This window comes from Dreissena polymorpha, chromosome 10 (assembly GCF_020536995.1).
Source record: "Dreissena polymorpha isolate Duluth1 chromosome 10, UMN_Dpol_1.0, whole genome shotgun sequence".
Lineage (NCBI taxonomy): Eukaryota > Metazoa > Mollusca > Bivalvia > Myida > Dreissenidae > Dreissena > Dreissena polymorpha.
In genome coordinates, this window is record NC_068364.1 from 18,982,415 (window position 1) to 18,999,228 (window position 16,814).

General features: G+C 33.7%; 2 protein-coding genes across 12 annotated transcripts in view; both read left to right on the forward strand.

Annotated features, from left to right (window-relative positions):
• Positions 1-1,357, forward strand: part of LOC127847032 (uncharacterized) — a 149,864-nt gene extending 148,507 nt beyond the window's left edge. For 9 of the 11 annotated variants that reach the window (XM_052378554.1, XM_052378550.1, XM_052378553.1 and 6 more), the window contains exon 7: positions 645-1,355. In XM_052378554.1, coding sequence (XP_052234514.1) covers positions 645-842 — 198 coding nt within the window. In that variant the 3' untranslated portion in view covers positions 843-1,355. Of the gene's footprint in view, positions 1-644 lie in introns of all 11 variants that reach the window. The other 2 variants (XM_052378544.1, XM_052378547.1) reach the window with 2 other exon arrangements.
• Positions 1,358-12,514: 11,157 nt separating this feature from the next.
• LOC127848960 (uncharacterized) overlaps positions 12,515-16,814 on the forward strand; it is a 4,942-nt gene continuing 642 nt past the window's right edge. Inside the window, exons 1-3 of the mRNA XM_052381686.1 lie at positions 12,515-12,663; positions 13,697-13,915; positions 16,650-16,776. Of these exons, the coding sequence (XP_052237646.1) occupies positions 13,766-13,915; positions 16,650-16,776 (277 nt within the window). The 5' untranslated portion in view covers positions 12,515-12,663; positions 13,697-13,765. The remainder of the gene's footprint in view (positions 12,664-13,696; positions 13,916-16,649; positions 16,777-16,814) is intronic.

Below are 16,814 nucleotides of genomic sequence, written 5' to 3' on the forward strand. Positions count from 1 at the left end.
CTGATAACATCCTACCAGGGATTTTTGGTCAACATCTGTCACCAGTAATCTTATTTCAATGATTCAGTTGTGAAAATGGTGTCCGCCTTGCAACTGGGATGTCGCGTATATGACCCCAATGCTGGAGCATTCTTTGGAACTCCCCTTTAGACACAAAGTTCAGATTCTACCCAGGAAGGGGATTCAAGAGCCTTTCAATAAGCCCAAGGATTATGATATAAATGAGCTGAAATAAACAAATTTTAACTATTCCTGTAAGTGAGTAATGTCATGTTACTCCATCAGTCTTCTTGGCCGTCTGTTGCAAAAAAAATTCTTGAAATTTTCAATAGAGTATATTACTGACGTATTAAAGTGGATGAGGGGACACATTCTTTTACTGTTATTGTGTTGATCTACATTTATAGAAAGTCTTCATGCATACAAACAGGTGCATTAGAAAGATATATAGAATCACTACATCAATGGCCCTAGTCCTGATAAAAAAGCTACTGAAATACTCTTGTATCATTGAAATCCATGCTATTTGTTCTTGTATACATATAATACTTTCCATGTGTTTGTGTATAATTAAAATCCATGCTATATATTATTGTATGATTGAAATCCCTAATATATGTTAATTAACATTGTATCATTTTAAGCTGAAGTCTGGCATACAAAGAGCACCTGTCACGGACAAGAACATAGTGGCTGAGGTTCTGAGTGACGAGACAAGTCACAAGATGCTGGCACACCTGAAATACTACCTGGATGAGCCGGGAGTTATCGTACCCCAAGCGGAGGTGTCGTTCTGCATTGATGCCTTGTACTGGAAAGTGTTTGCGCTATACGGAAAATAGAGATACTCCATTGACCATTGGGTTTTGAATGTGATCCACACTTGCCATTCTGCATTGATGTCTTGTATTGGATAGTAATTGCTTTATAGGGGAAGTAGAGACTTGCCATTGAACAATTTGATTTGGAATTTGATCAATATTTGTGTTTTTGTCTGGAAAAGCGCGTCTGTTTGTTGTTTGGTGGCTATCCCCATTGATTGGCAATGATTTGTATGTGTTCCTTGTTTTGATTTTGAAATAAGATGGCTGGAAAAAAAGAGAATATTATTTTGCCAAAAATGAGATTTCAATGTTGATACTTTGCCAGGTACATTTATTACTTTGTGTATTTAAGCTGGCAAATATACTCTTAAATTATTTCAATTTAATTCTTTCAATTACGAATTCATAGTTTGCTGAAATTGCAATCAATTGTATGACCCATAGTGCAATCCAAACCATATGAACATTTTGTTAATTTTTTACATTTTTATGAAGAGTTTATTGTGTAATTGAAATTTGTATATATTTTCCTTATTTATGTAATCACATGTCTAACACCTCTTTTATGTGCCATTTTGCGCTATTCACATTTATATGCCTAGATAATAACCACTTGCATCTGACATCAAACAGAAGACCATATGCACGATTTGAAGAATGGAAATATTTGTAGCATTTGAGTGCATAAGGTCAATGCTCATTCCCAGAAGCTAGGTTGCTTAAACCGGGATTCCACCGATAAATAATTTCATGTCTTAATGTGTTTCATTCATCATTTTTTTCAAAGCTGGCATTCCATGATGAAGGAATGCTATTTTTCCTCCTTTTAATTGATACATAATTAGTTTTTGGTACCAGTGTAGACATGTACATTAAACAAGGGGGTTACTGCTGCTTTTGTTTGAGAATGACACATAAGGTCTCTTAATGTTGAGTATATTAAAATATAATATGAATTTTTTATATTGACACACTGTAATTCCTTGTTGCATTTCTCTTATAGACATGTGTGTGATATTAACAAGGCAGTAAAAACAGGATTTAGATATGGATCAATTATTATCAGCTGTCTAATTGTTGTGGTGTTTCACATTTTATGGAATTATTCCATCATGTATGCGGTCATTATTGTAGGTTCCTTTATTTAAGTTTAATATCCACACTCAGCCATTCTTCTGGTCACTAATTATAAATTTTAAGTAATATTTATTGATTACACATAATTATGATTCAACCTGTTATTTAATTAGGGAAGCTCTATATTATTTAATTGCCATGTATAGATACAACAGTGGCGATCATTTTTATCCTTTTTCTTTACTAATGTTAACTTTTGATTTATTTTTTGTATAATGACTCTTCTTAATTTTTCCCCATAACATAACAAATACATATTTACAAATGTATATAGTCACGCTTTTTTTGGTCAGCTTTTATGTACCACTTTGTTGCCATATGTATTATTTTATCTATTGTGGTCACTTTCATCACGGTAATGATCCTATGAAGAACATTCAAAAGCATTTTGTAAATATTTCAATAATTTTTGTTCTACCATTTCATTTTCATAAGTATGACTTATCATTTCACCTTAAAAGATGCACTGTTCTTTGTCTTTTGATAATGATACAATGATGTTTGAAAACATTATAAAATCGTTGTAGTTTTTGTATTATATTTACAGTTATCTATTTGCAAATCCTATCACGTTAATCAAAATTCTGACATATGTTCTCAATAACGACGACAATACTCTACACGATATGTTTTGAAGGCTTACTTTAAACATATTTTATTTCCAAAAGCACGACATTTATACAAATTTATACATTTTGTCCATACATACATTCATACTGGAAAAATTGTTAGACCTAAAGTTCTACAACATTACTGACATTATCATTGTGAAGCATGAATATATTTTTTGATAAGTATATCAGACTTTTTCTTGGATCAAATATGCAATGAAATAGTTTAATACTCCCAATTATGTTTTTTTTATAGTTCATTCTTTGCTTTTGTGAAACATGTTTAACGCGAATAAAATAAAGTAACCTATGTTTGCATTGTATTAATTGTACATGTTCCTGTAAAAATCTTTTTAGAGTAACAGAAACCTTACACATAATGTTTATTGTACCACTTAAGGCGGTCTCCGATAGGCGACCAAGTACATTTGCACCTGTCAGTGTGAATAAACCTTATTAGTCCCCTAGTCTTGTTAAAATGTTACACTTAAATACGAGTTAGGATTCCGTACAGAAAGAAGGCGGATTTATTGACTCAGTTAATGGAACAGTTCCGTGTTTATGTGCCCCCATTCTAAGTAGAGGGCGTATATTGTTTTGCTGAATGTCGGTCTGTCTGAAGACCAGATCGTTTCCGATCAATAACTCGTCAAAGAATTGACCAATTAGCTTGATACTTCATGTGTGCATTGGCCATGGACAGTAGATGACCACTATTGAAATTGGGGTCACTAGGTCAAAGGTCAACCACCATCACAATAAGTGTGAAAATCGTTAGCAATCAATAACTCGTCAACGAATTGACAGATTGGCTTGATACTTCACATGTGCATTGGCCTTGGGCAGTAGATGACCGCTTATCAAAATTGGGGTCACTATATCAAAGGTCAATGTCACTGTCAAAATAAGTGTGAAAATAGTTTCCGATCAATAAGTCGTCAACGAATCGACCGATTGGCTTAAAAATGGACATGTGTATTGACCTTTGACAGTACAGAACAGAACAGAACAGAACAATACTTTATTTCTCCCAGGTATACATAGATACAACATGGGGAACATATAATATACATGTTACAAAATACATATCATGTTTCCGGTTCAAGTGTGGTACATTTTGTTGTATGGGGGAAGTCATATAAACAATGTGAATCAATTTGCAGCTTTTATATATAGATGCTTTGATATTTTATAGTATTAATTCTTAATACGGTAAAGATGGAATAAGCATGTTTACAAATAGAACGTTTGTAATAATAGTAAGACATGTAGTAGTCATCACAACAACGGCGAGATAATAATAATAATAATGATAATAATATATAGATAATAATAATAATAATAGGAATGATAATAATAATAATAATAATAATAACAATAATAATAATAATACGAAGAAGAATCAACATCAATGTCATAATCATAATAATCATAATTATAATAATGGCACAATTATAAGTGACAAAAAGCATCAGGATAAGGAATGATTTTCGCGATCATTAATCAAGCACATATTTATCAGTGTTACAGTGTAGGTTGCTCTCGAGACAATTATCAGGCGTTTAATTTTGTGTTTTCAAAGTAAACTCTTTATAAGAAAAAGCTATTTTTAACAAATATGAGTATAGATATGCTATGTATCGTATATAAGAGTAAATACATCTCGCAGTTAAACATCGTGCTATGATAATATAAGCGACAGGTGGCTACGCCGCTGCGCTATTTACATACGGGTCTTTGCGACCTCGTTTGAGACCGTGTGCAGTTAGAATTGTACATTGCCTCGTGTGAAGATTATCGGTTATGGCAGGCGCGTGTGTTCTACAGAGTTCAAGTGCACAGTTAATTGGATACTGCTCGAGAGATTAAGGTAGGGCATTTTAGAGTTGAGAAGTAAATGCTATTACAAAGTACATACATAAGGGTTATAGGTGTTCGATAGAAGTGAATTGTTAAAAAGCATAGTAAGTGAGAGTTGAGGCATTGGCGTTTGTTGTTGTTGTTTAAGAAATAAGTGTTCGACCTTTACAGCCTAGTCTAATGCCTGGTATATTTCTTCATTATTATTTTGGTAAATCTCGAAAGCTGTTTCATTTCTGCTATTGATGTCGGCGTAATGATTTCATTAAACGTCATGTGCCTTTCTATTAGGTTTCCCATATATCGATGCCGTTCGTTATAAAAATAAGGGCATGTCATTAAAAAGTGTTTTTCAGTAGCTATTTCGTTTGTGTGACATAGGTTGCAAAGGCGTGCATGGAATGGCGTGCCTTCATAGCGGCCTGTTTCTACAGGAAGAAAGTGATTGGCAGTACGGAATTTGAAGATATTTTGGGACTCATCCGGGTGAATTTTAATCAGGTATGGCTCAAACTCATGGTTTCTTTTAAAACTGCTGTATATGCGCCCTTTGTTGCTTATTTGTAATTCAGCATTCCACGATTGCTTAAATTGATCAATAAGTGTTTGTTTGATTTGTATGTGGATGTTGTTTTGTGTAATTTGTGTTTGGTTTTGCCAGATGTCTGGTCTTCCAACAGATGTTAGGATTTCTTTTATCTTATGTATCCATTTGAAGTTTAGATTTGGTTGTGAAAGCATGTATTTATAAATGAGAAGAGATATTTTGCTTTCTTTGCCTGTGATGAGTCTATTCCAGAAAGAGATCATTTTTGTGTTTACATTAATGCTTAAAGGATAGCGACCTAGTTCACCATATAGAAAGTTGATTGGTGTGGATCGACGGGCTTTAGTTATTTTTCTCATAAAATCTTTGTGAACTTGTTCCAATATTTCTAGGTTTTCATATCCAAATATTTCTGAGCCATAAGTAAGAATAGGTAGGACAGTATGATCAAAAAGTTTAATAGCTAGGTCAATGGGTAGATTTGCATTGTTAACACGATTCCAGAGTAGGTGCATGGCTTTTGAGGCTTGTTCTTTAACATGTTTGCGCGCATTTAAAAAAGAACCATTACTTGAGAATGTAACGCCAATATAATGATAAGTGCTTGTAATTTCAAGTTGATTATTGCCACATTTAAATTTAAAGTTTCTTGTCAGTAGATGACCCTTAATGAAATTGGGGTCACTAGTTCAAAGGATTGTTTGGGGGCCGGGGGCATATTTCTCCGACCGCGGAATTCTTGTTTAAATAGATTCTATTAATTACTATAGTATGGCCTTCCTAATAAATGAGTGATTTGCCCTTGAATTTCTTTCAATCAATTTATTCCGTTTTTATTGATTAAATCAATTTATTTCTATAGTTTCATTTTGTTTATATATTGCACAGGTTTTTTACGGAAGTTTTAATTAAAGTTAATTGCTTATGTCGGATTTTATAGTTTTAAATAATAATTGAGAACACATATAGAAACACGCAAATTCAGTTAAAATGCAATCATGTACATGTATACAGTAAAGTTTGGCTAATTTGCAGGTATACCGATGATAAATTTTAATAGAACGCATTCGTATCAATTATCTCTTTATGATAACTGTTACGGTACATTCGAGTTAACAGTTTAAGTTTATCAACTAAGATCTTACCTTCGATATTTGATTCGTTTAAATGAAGATAAAGTCCATTTGGAGATGGTTTGTAGCCATTTATAAAAAGTTCTGACGGTGACAACTTTGAGAGTAACGGATCACACACCCACACAGGTATTTTACATGTATCTTATAATTGTTCATAATGAAACGATTTGTGTTTGAAATATTTATAAAGGTTGTCAACATTTAAGGCTGGATAGATATTTGCTGGTCTTAAATTTTAACAACAGAATCATAATATAAACGATGTTGTAAAATTTTGCGAATGTCGATCCATCATTAATTTCCGCAGCTTTTGCGAAAAAGGCAACATGTGGTAATTACCAAGTCCGATATTTAGTTTGAGGATTGTCTATCTTAACCACGTTCCAAAATCTGCTGAGCACAAACATTTTATGCTTATATGCATCCCCGTATATTAATTAAACTTGACCGTTAAAGTTCTGACGCCCTATAGTGTCAACAAGCTTAACAAACGGTTAGAAAAAATGTAGCGTTCTACCTACTTTATTAGTGTAATTTTTTCGAATACATATATATGTAAATATATATTAGCCATATAAGCTCATCGAATCAATCTTTATATTTCGAGTCAGGTAATACAGCTGGCAAAGACGTTTTGTAGCGGCTATGTAAACAGGTAGTGTAGGTTGATTTTTTAGCTGATTTTATAATAATCTTTCATCCGTCGTCCGTCGCTAACCCGTGCATTATGAATGCTCGAGAGGCCATATTTATTGCCCAATATTCATGACACTATCTGATTGATATCTATGACGAGATAAAAACTTTATCAATTTGATCCGAATGATATCTCGGCCGAGTTTTGAAATGTTTTTCGTCTGAATAAAATGCATAACTGCAGAATGGCGGGAAATCATTCTATTTCGCACATTTTTAATAAAACATGGTAACCAAAATTATTCCTATACTATCCCGCACGAGTTCGAAAATGTTTCTTGTCCGTCAAAAAACATGGCCACAGAGTGCAGGGCAGATGTCCTTATATGGCTATAATGAAACATTGTGACCTATTTAAAAGACATATTTTTGCCGTAGCTTCACGACACTTACCTACACCATTTGTTATCATGATATCTAGGTCGAGTTTGAAAATACGCCTGGAGGCTGTTCAGTTGTCCTCTAAACGGCAGTAGTTAAACATTATAAAAGCTGAAGAGGTTACTTTGATCAGGAAATCTTTTTTAAATTGCTCGGAACCTGTGTACCAATGTCGTATCGATTAATTGCGTAACTGGGTCACATTAGGTGAAAACTTTGGTCGTTCGGTCTAATAAAAGAAAAGGCGCATGAGCACTGTGGGGATCTCATTTATTGCCAAATCAATATGAACCCTGGTCAGAAAATATGTTCCAGTGTTATCTTGGTTTAGTTAATAATGGGTGACAAGAATAAAGCACTAGGCAATTAGGTCAGAAGAAAGCTAGGTCACTAGTTCTATTCGAAGAGAATGTTTGTGAACATTCTTTACCCAATCTTCATGAGACGCTGTTAGAACTTGTGTAGCTAATATATATATAGAACAATTTTAAAATTGGTTGAAGGTGGTTCAACAACTGAATGAAAAGTTTAAATTCAAGAAAAAGGTTGTAGATACTTTCAAGACAAAATGTATTGCACAATCTTAATGAAATTTAAAAGTGTCCATATGATTTTTTAGCTCGGCTGTGTTCGGAGAAAACCCGAGGCATTGTCATAGCCAGCTCGTCGTGTCCGTCGTCGTGTCCGCCGTCCGCGTCGTGCTAAAACCTTAACATTTTGTCAAGGCTCTCATTGGCTCTAAAATCAAAGTGCTTCAACCTGCAACTTTGAAACTTCATATGTAGCTGCACCTTGATGAGTTCTACATGCCACACCCAATTTTGGGTCACAAGGTCAAAGGTCAAGGTCACTGTGACTTCTAAAAAAAAACAATTCTGTCAAGCTTTCATTTATTCAAAACTGCAGCCGACCGTGGCACCCGTTATGCGGTGCTCTTGTTTCTGAATTTGAAACGTGGCCATGTGTAAATGGAATAATTACTTAGTAGGTTACTAAGTCTAATGACAGAAAATGCTTGTGAACACTCAAGAGGCCACATTTAAACTTGCTCTGAACATATTCCTGAGTTTTATCTCTAACATCTTTAATGTACTGGGTCATAATATGGATTTCAATGTCCAATTAATAAATAAAAAAAGTGCGTGAACACTCTAGATGTTACATTTACTTCATAACCTTTACGAAACTTGATAAAAACATTCGTGAAAATTATATTTCGACCAAGCTTACAACTGGATCAGGTTTGGTCATACATTAGGTCGTTAGGTCGAATCAAATAAAACTATTGAACACAAATGAGGTCATATATATAAATGGATCTTGTTCTGAAAGTTAAATAAGATAATATAAAGGATCTATTTTGGATTTGGTGAAATATCTCTTTTATTTTATGAGTGATCACATACAATGATATTTTCGCCACCAGTGATAACATATTTTTTCTATGGTCACGAGTATTAATATTTGCTTTACAAATAATCATTTTTGTATTTTTGCCATTCCAGACATTATAATTCCCCGTTGAACGCCTTGAAATGTTATTATATGTATTTTCAAAGGAAGCTACTCGGTATGTTTTTATAAACATTCAATGCAGAGTAGTCGCCCTTGGTAAAATTGGGGGTCATAATGGGCAAACTAAATATATCTAAAAAACAGTACCGGTCAAAACAATGAAAATTATCGATAATGTTCACTGTTATTTTTCACTGTTTGAATCAGTGAAATATCACTTTCAATTCACTGATATTTCTTTATAAACCATCGGAAAGCATAAAACAAATGACTTTATATGATTTAGGTCCATTTAAACACATGGTTACCTTGAGGCGGGGGATTTATCCGTGTATGGCCATTCTTAATCAATTTTACCATTTAATACATTTTATTTCTAACCCTGTCATCATTAAAATTGCTAAGAATATTAAAAAGGGTCCTTATTGTATCTGTTTGATTTTAATAAAAATGGCACGTTGAAAACAAGCGGGCATATATCGTTGGAAGGTTAGGAACACTTCGAAAGTGCTAGGTCCTAATTTAACAAAAAAGCTAAACGTTAAAGTGGTGGTCTTGTTGTTTACTATACAATTATTTTTTTCAGCTAACGTCGAAATGATAAAACATAATGCATGTGGTTTTTATGTATGAACTACTTACACACAAATGTGGATGTGATAATGATGTATATTTGTTACTCTGGTGCATCCCACCAGATAAAAATCTTTAGTAAATAGACATGACTTTTTTAACTTTATTACTGAACGCATATCGTATTATAAACCGCTAGGTGATGTGGTTCTCATGGGCGATTTAGACTCGCGCGTTTGCAAAAAGAGTAACTTGTTAGAAAATACTAATTTATACCGGTTAGTAAACATGTCCGCCGATTATGTTATCTATAATGATGTAACAATTCGCAAATCACGTGATATCAGGAGAAACCTGTTTGGAAATAAAATGTTAACTCTATGCAAAGAATGCTGTGTGTGCATTATTAACGGGCACCTAGTGCCAGAATTAGTCACTTGCTATAATTTACGCAGAAATAATAAGAGCGACGAGTGTTGTTGACTATACATTTTTTAACATGAAGGTTCATGTACAAACTGACTTTTTGGATGACTGTGCAATTGTATTTTAATCAAAATTATTTAATGACCATGCATCTTTAAATAACACATATGATCGTATCAATTGGAACACAGCGAGTAGTAGTCAATATACATTGTTTGACTTTTACAAAACGAATCTCACAAGTCCGGCCTACTGAAACAGTCGTTGGTTAAAGATTAATTGGAATCGGATACGTGTTTAAATGATCTTTCGTTTATTATTTGACGGATATCATTTCGTGTCCACGGAAACCAAAACTGTTGTATGAGTAAAGATCAATATGTGATACATTTGGTTAGGCCGCATTGGTGTAACGCTTACTGTAAAAAGCATAAGGACTTTTTTTATAGATTGAAACAATTATTGAATAACCAGCCAACTGACACAACGTGTTTAAAGTTTGAGAAGCTAAGCGGTCATACTATGTTTGTGAGAGAATAACTAAATATAATTACAATAACATAGAGCAACGTCGTCTTAAAGGGACCTTTTCACAGATTATGGCATGTTTAAAAGTTTGTCATTAAACGCTTTAAATTGATGAATGTAAGCATGAACATTAAATATCTCCAGTATAAAGATAAAACGTACTCACAACAAGACTTGAACCACTGATCATTGGAGTAAAAGTCTAGAACTTAAACCACTCGGCCGTCCGCATTGGTGTGTGTGTAATTAAAAGTTTATTTACAATTCGTAGCCGATTGTTCACGACTACAAGATGTGCGGACCTTCCCCTGGGAAAACATATATATTTTAGTAACAATAGGTCAAATTTATTTATTTAAATTTATTTTTTAATACAATTAAATCAGTGCACAGTGGCCAATGCGCCCTCAATGTTCACTTGTAATACAAATTTTGGGGTTCCTATGATGGTGTGATGGTTAGCTGTATGGGTTATGTTTATGACTTTCAAATATCCTTATGTGTTGGTCTGGATCGGAAAAGGGAATGGGAGGGAATAGTCCAACTGTTCGCTTAAGTCCTTTATGAAAGTCAATTTCGCCTGGTTTTAGTTGCCACCTCGTAGAACCCACTGTCTCCACTCAAGCACCAACTCCCGCCGAGAAAGCTAGAACCGGCCCGCCCGCACACCAGACCCCGCCCGGAGCCTCCAATTTCCGAAACAATCGAGACAAGCGATCCCACACCCGCCCTCTCGCTGCCCGCGACAACACTGTTACATATCCCCGTCCAAAGATGCCGTCGCCCATAACCCCTGATATAGACTGAAACGTATTGTATACTTTATATATGCAAACCTCGTTAAGTCACAACATCTAACGATAACAACAAAACTTTTTTCAATCGTTTCGCGTTTGAAACGCTTCATAATTTTCAGGTCATTTAATCGTCAAAAGATGCATGTAATGTATATTTTACAGAATGGTAAATGTTCAGTATTACTGTTCGCTCCCATAAGCGAAAAAAAAGTATTACATACATTCAGTGCGACGCCAATAATATTTTTGTCTTGATATTTTACATATTTTCCCGTTCTTTGAATTCAGCAAATTCACCAAGTGCTAAATACAAATAATAATTTGGATTGTTTTAATTGAAATTTGTGTTTGTTATTATTATCAGACCAGGAGAGGGTTTATGGGAAATATAATTTTCTTTGTTTGAGTGAACGAATTAAAATAAAATTGATTTCCCTTTACGTAACGTATAGTCCGATAGGTGGCGTTGTCGAAGGGATTAAGCAAAAGTAAATTGATATTAAATCATTCAGCTTTTGGCAGTCGACAAGACCGGTTTGGAATTTAGATTGGTATAATGTATGATTGTTTGTTTGCATCTGAAAAATGCTATGAATTATACATGCATGTCTTATGCAGAGTTTTCAATATTAAATGATTTATAATTACAGTTATATATATATGTGTATAAGTTACAAATGTTGTGTATGCACTTTATGCGGGTATACGTAGAGCAATTCACGAAGTTCTAAATGCAAATAACAATTTCAATTGTTTCAATTGAAATGTGTGTTTGTTATAATATCAGACTAGGAAAAGGTTTATGGGAACGGCGGTCTTTGAATATTGCACCAATAATGACCTAAAATACTCATAGGTTTTTAAAAATATAATGATAATTCAAACTAATGCTCTATGAGTTATGTGTCACCATCGACTATTTCCTACACATAATTTTAATATTCATTAACACTAGTCAGACGTCTGGTACAAATACATGACCTGTATTTTGTTAACTGAATTGCGAACATTACCAACCTGGTAACCGGTATGAAAGGTTAGTCTTCATACATAAAATATTGGTTAGCATTAGTGAACTGATACTACATAAATAATATTTTACAATAACAAATACAAGAGCCATCGCCTACTGGGTATCGTATCCTACCGACAGCTTTGAAAGACTGCAATGGTGTAAATTGGCGTATATTTCTTTTTTACCTAAAACTTTTCTGAGGAAATACAACAAGCGAACCATTTGGTATGGTCAGTGTTGACTCCAGCGCATAATTATAACAATACATTTGTATATGAATACAATGTTGATAATTTAACAATTTCCAATAAAGGAGCACTTTGTATATTTATATTACAGTTTGAAGCACGATGCCTAAAAGTAAAACCTTCATTGTTGCTGTGCTTCATACCGGTGCACGATATAGTTGGTATGCATATTCGCTCGCGCATAACCCTACACAGGTTCTCTTCCCAATATATGAAGAAACCCACACAAGCGTTCTCGTTGATGACACTGGACAGTTGAATTCCTTTGGACTACAAGCTGAAGACAAGTATGCTTCGTGTGTGGACGAACATAAAGACATTGCCTGGAGACTTTTTAGGCATTTTACAATTCAACTTCATGATAAAACGGTAAGATTAAAACCAATATTCATTTGCTTTTTCTGATCATTCTTGATTTCAAAGATTGTTGTTATATATATATATATATTGTTGATAGTTTGTTAATAGGTCAGATGCGAAATCTGCAAACGTCCATTTACCACCAACGTCAAATAACCTTATTTGTTTATATGACCTTGTGTTGTATATATACAGCTAACTAACTTCATTCCCAGCTCACCGGATTTCAAGAACTGAATTACTTAGTATCATCCGGGCTTTTATTATGCCGAAAAATGAACAGTTACTCATTTATAAATCAAAATCTCCTACATTTTAAAGCCTGCTTATCACAAGTATCACTATTTAATAATCAGCAGCTTTGACAGATTTCATGTTGTGCGATCTTAGAAAACATATCTTAGCCCTTCCTTATGTAGACAAAAACGGCCGAATTAACTAACCGTACTTGTCAATACCGTTATTACGATATATTAACAAGACGTCATGTTTACACGAAGGAGTGTGCTCAAATAAACGTTTCTACTCCGCGTTAGTTGAAATAAAAAAAATAAACGAGGAGTAAGACATGGGAACAGTTTCGTGTCACGTATTGTTACAAAGCTTTGTTAGTGTATTGTAAAACGAATTGAGTTAAATTCCTGATAAGAAGATTCGATTTGATTTTAAGCTTCGGTATAAAAACTGGATAGAACAGCTTTACTGAGTATCGGGTTTATGTCGAAACAATAACAATATTTTAGTTGAATAATATACGATCAAATTAAGATCGAATGTGCCGAACACTTCTCAGCGTTTGTTTGACGGAAACACCCTATTAAGAGGCGGTCAACAGAAACATTATTGATGCAAAGAATAAATGAAATCCCAGGTTGGGACGATGGGTTAAATTTGGCGATCATAGGATTGATATTTGTCTGTCTGACCGTGTAAACAAGTTTGTTCTGATATATTCTGGGCGTCTTTCGTATTAAAGTCATCATCATATTTAATCCAATACTTGCAAAATGTTATAACCATTTATTTAATATACTGTTCATAGATTTTATCAGAACAGACTGTTATACAAGACTACGAAGGAAATAATTATTCTGCCATCGAAATATTTACCATGGCGATAAAATACCTACATGGTCGCCTCATGGATAGGTTGATATCAAATATCAACGGCATTTACGAAACCGACGTTAAGTATGTCATCCCAGTACCAGCAAATTGGCATTCTTCTGCAGAGCAGTTCATACGAATCGCTGCAAAAAACGTAAGTACACGTTTACTTAAAATATTGGTATTCACATCTGACGAGGTAATTAAAATATTAAAATGCAATTCCTCTCCAGTTCCATTTATATTTTGTTGCGAATAATCGATCACGGGCACATTGTATTGAAATTATTCTTACTCTGTGAACAATCATGTAATTGCGCTGTTAAACGTCAGGTCTTAGGGAAGTCACATAAATTGTGTTATCTTTGTCTGGGACAAACATTACTGTACAAAGGTTCATTAAAGTTTCAAACATAATGTAAAATTTGGCGCCTTATTAAAATGCGGCGGACTACATGGAATGCTGTTTTCTGATGCCTTGGAAGAAACGGATACAACATGTTTATGTATGTTTCCATTTGAATTGTGAATATTAACAATTTCGTACATAACATACTATAAACTTATCGTTCCTATAAATTTCAATAGTTTCAAGCGTATAAATGCCCATGGTGTTTAATACATTGATCGCGGAATGAGAGTCTGCGCTATGTGATTTCAATAGGCTGTGATCACAGTAAGAGATCGTTATAGAAATGTATCTCGCTGGGCTTAAACGCGTATCAATATTCGTCAGATAGCATCTATTTTGTTAAACAAAAAGTAATTTTATTATTCAGTATAATTGATATTTTATGCATAGATGTTCTCGGATTCGCAACGGATATGCCTGTAACTCGACCTTCATTCAAAATATTTCCGCAACAATATTTCAATAAGTTCTTTGAATTATACTAATGAACCGAATAAGTATCCGAACCAGTGAATCAAAATTGAAATATAAACATTACACAATTTGTTAGTCGTTCAATTATGTTTGTCATTAGCATGTCGCATTTCGCTCAGGCGCTGGCGGTCCGTCCGCTTATATGTCCGTCCGTCCGTTCGGAATTTTAATGTTATTTCTCTAAACAGTTATGTCTAAATTGTGACAATATGCGATTTGCTAAGTATTACCTGTAAATGCAGATCATACAGACTAGACAGTTAATTGAATATAAATATAAAATTGTATTTGTCGAGCTTTTTCCTCGTACTGTCAATATATATTTAACGCGATTGGTAAAAATGCCTTTGTTTTCAGAAACTTACTCTAATCTCTTCTCTGTAAGCAATTATACTAAAACAAAAAAAAGATCTATCATTAGTGCAGAAGGAAGTTTCATTGTGATTGCGAAATAAACAGATTAATAAACATTAATTAGTGAAGTTAACAGAGTTATATTTTGCGAAAATAATTGTATTTGTATTAACATTCATAGTTTGTTTTTAGAAACTGTGAATAAAACAACACATTGTCAAATGCGAGGAACAAAGCATGTCAACACTTTTTATTAATTATAAAACATGGGCAATATTTCTTATTGAAAATCATTTAATTTAAAAGTCTTACATATGTACCTCAAAATATGTTTTATCCTGCCTCTGTTTCAAACAATGAACACGTGTGACCGTGATATACCGTCAGTACGTATTGCTATGCGCCGATTAACATGTTCTAATATTTGACCGTTTACATTAATTGAGACGCATCATAAATTAAATCGTTATATTACATATCATCCTATATTGTTTACTCTTTAAAATATATTACCCAACTAGATCTACATTTCCGAAGTTTTTATTAACTTGATTACGCAATTTATGACGTATCTTATGTGACGTCATTTTGCTGACGAAACATACTAGTTTAAGCAAGACTCTTAGGATTTTAGGGAAACAATTTGAACGTGATGGTTTTTAACAGGTTAAATGTAATCTTTTAAAAATATCGAACGTATTCAAAACGTCTATCTGATTGTATGCTTTTCCTTCTCATAGTTTCAACAGGAAGTATAAAAAGGAACAGTTTAATGTGGATCGATTTGTTAAGTGATGCAATCGGTAGAGTTATTCGGTCGTCAGGAATGTTGTGTACATGAAGAAGGCCCGATCAGAACAATTATTATGTTATGACAATTTATCATTTGTCTATAGTGTGTTAACGGCATAGGTTAACATGAAACAGGATAAATCGAATATATGGTTGGTGCCGAGATGGAGAAATTTTATCCGGTTCGGCCCGAAAAAGAAAATAGGGCTACAGCTCGTCCTATTTCCTTTTTTAAAGCCTCACCTGATGACATTTTTCCAACTCGGCTCCCACCATGTATTCCCTATATATTACATATTATGTTATTGAATAAGGTTATCCAAAATCGTAGCTTCGTTTACTGTGTCAACGACAACAGCTCTCAAGAAATGTAAGCTGCGCCAAAGTTGCAGAATATCTTTCACAGTATAAAGGTCAAACTTAAAGTCAGTGTCAATAATCTTGATAAAAACATTTATTTCATTCCTATCAGAGTTATCTGCGTTGATTTCAAATTCTATAGATCCTCAATACATTTCTTTTCAAAACGTTTAATGCTCCTGATCACGCGAACAAAACGAAGCAAAATGTACACATCGTGATATATTTTGTTGTGAATTTAAATTATTTTCCAACGATTAAATAATAAACATTTTCTATATAAACAACAACAAGCATTTATAAATTCAATTTCTTCTTGTACAATGACAAAAGTAAAAACTAAATAAATTGTAAAACACGGGTAATCTGAGCACAAAAAAAATGTCCAATTTGAAAGCATGACATTATAAACATAATATTTACACGCTTAACCTTTGTCTTACCTTTTATTGGAAAAATGAACACAATAAAACAATATATGTGCTTAAATCCAAAGGCGGGAATTGATCAAGATCGTCTTGAGATAGTGTTCGAAGATCAGGCTGCCGTAAAATGGTGTACCAGCGATGCAGGACCAGTTTCTCGTCTAGGAGGCTGTAAATATATGATTATTTACCTAGGAGGTACGGCATTGTTCGTGTTTATATTTAATCTTAATCAA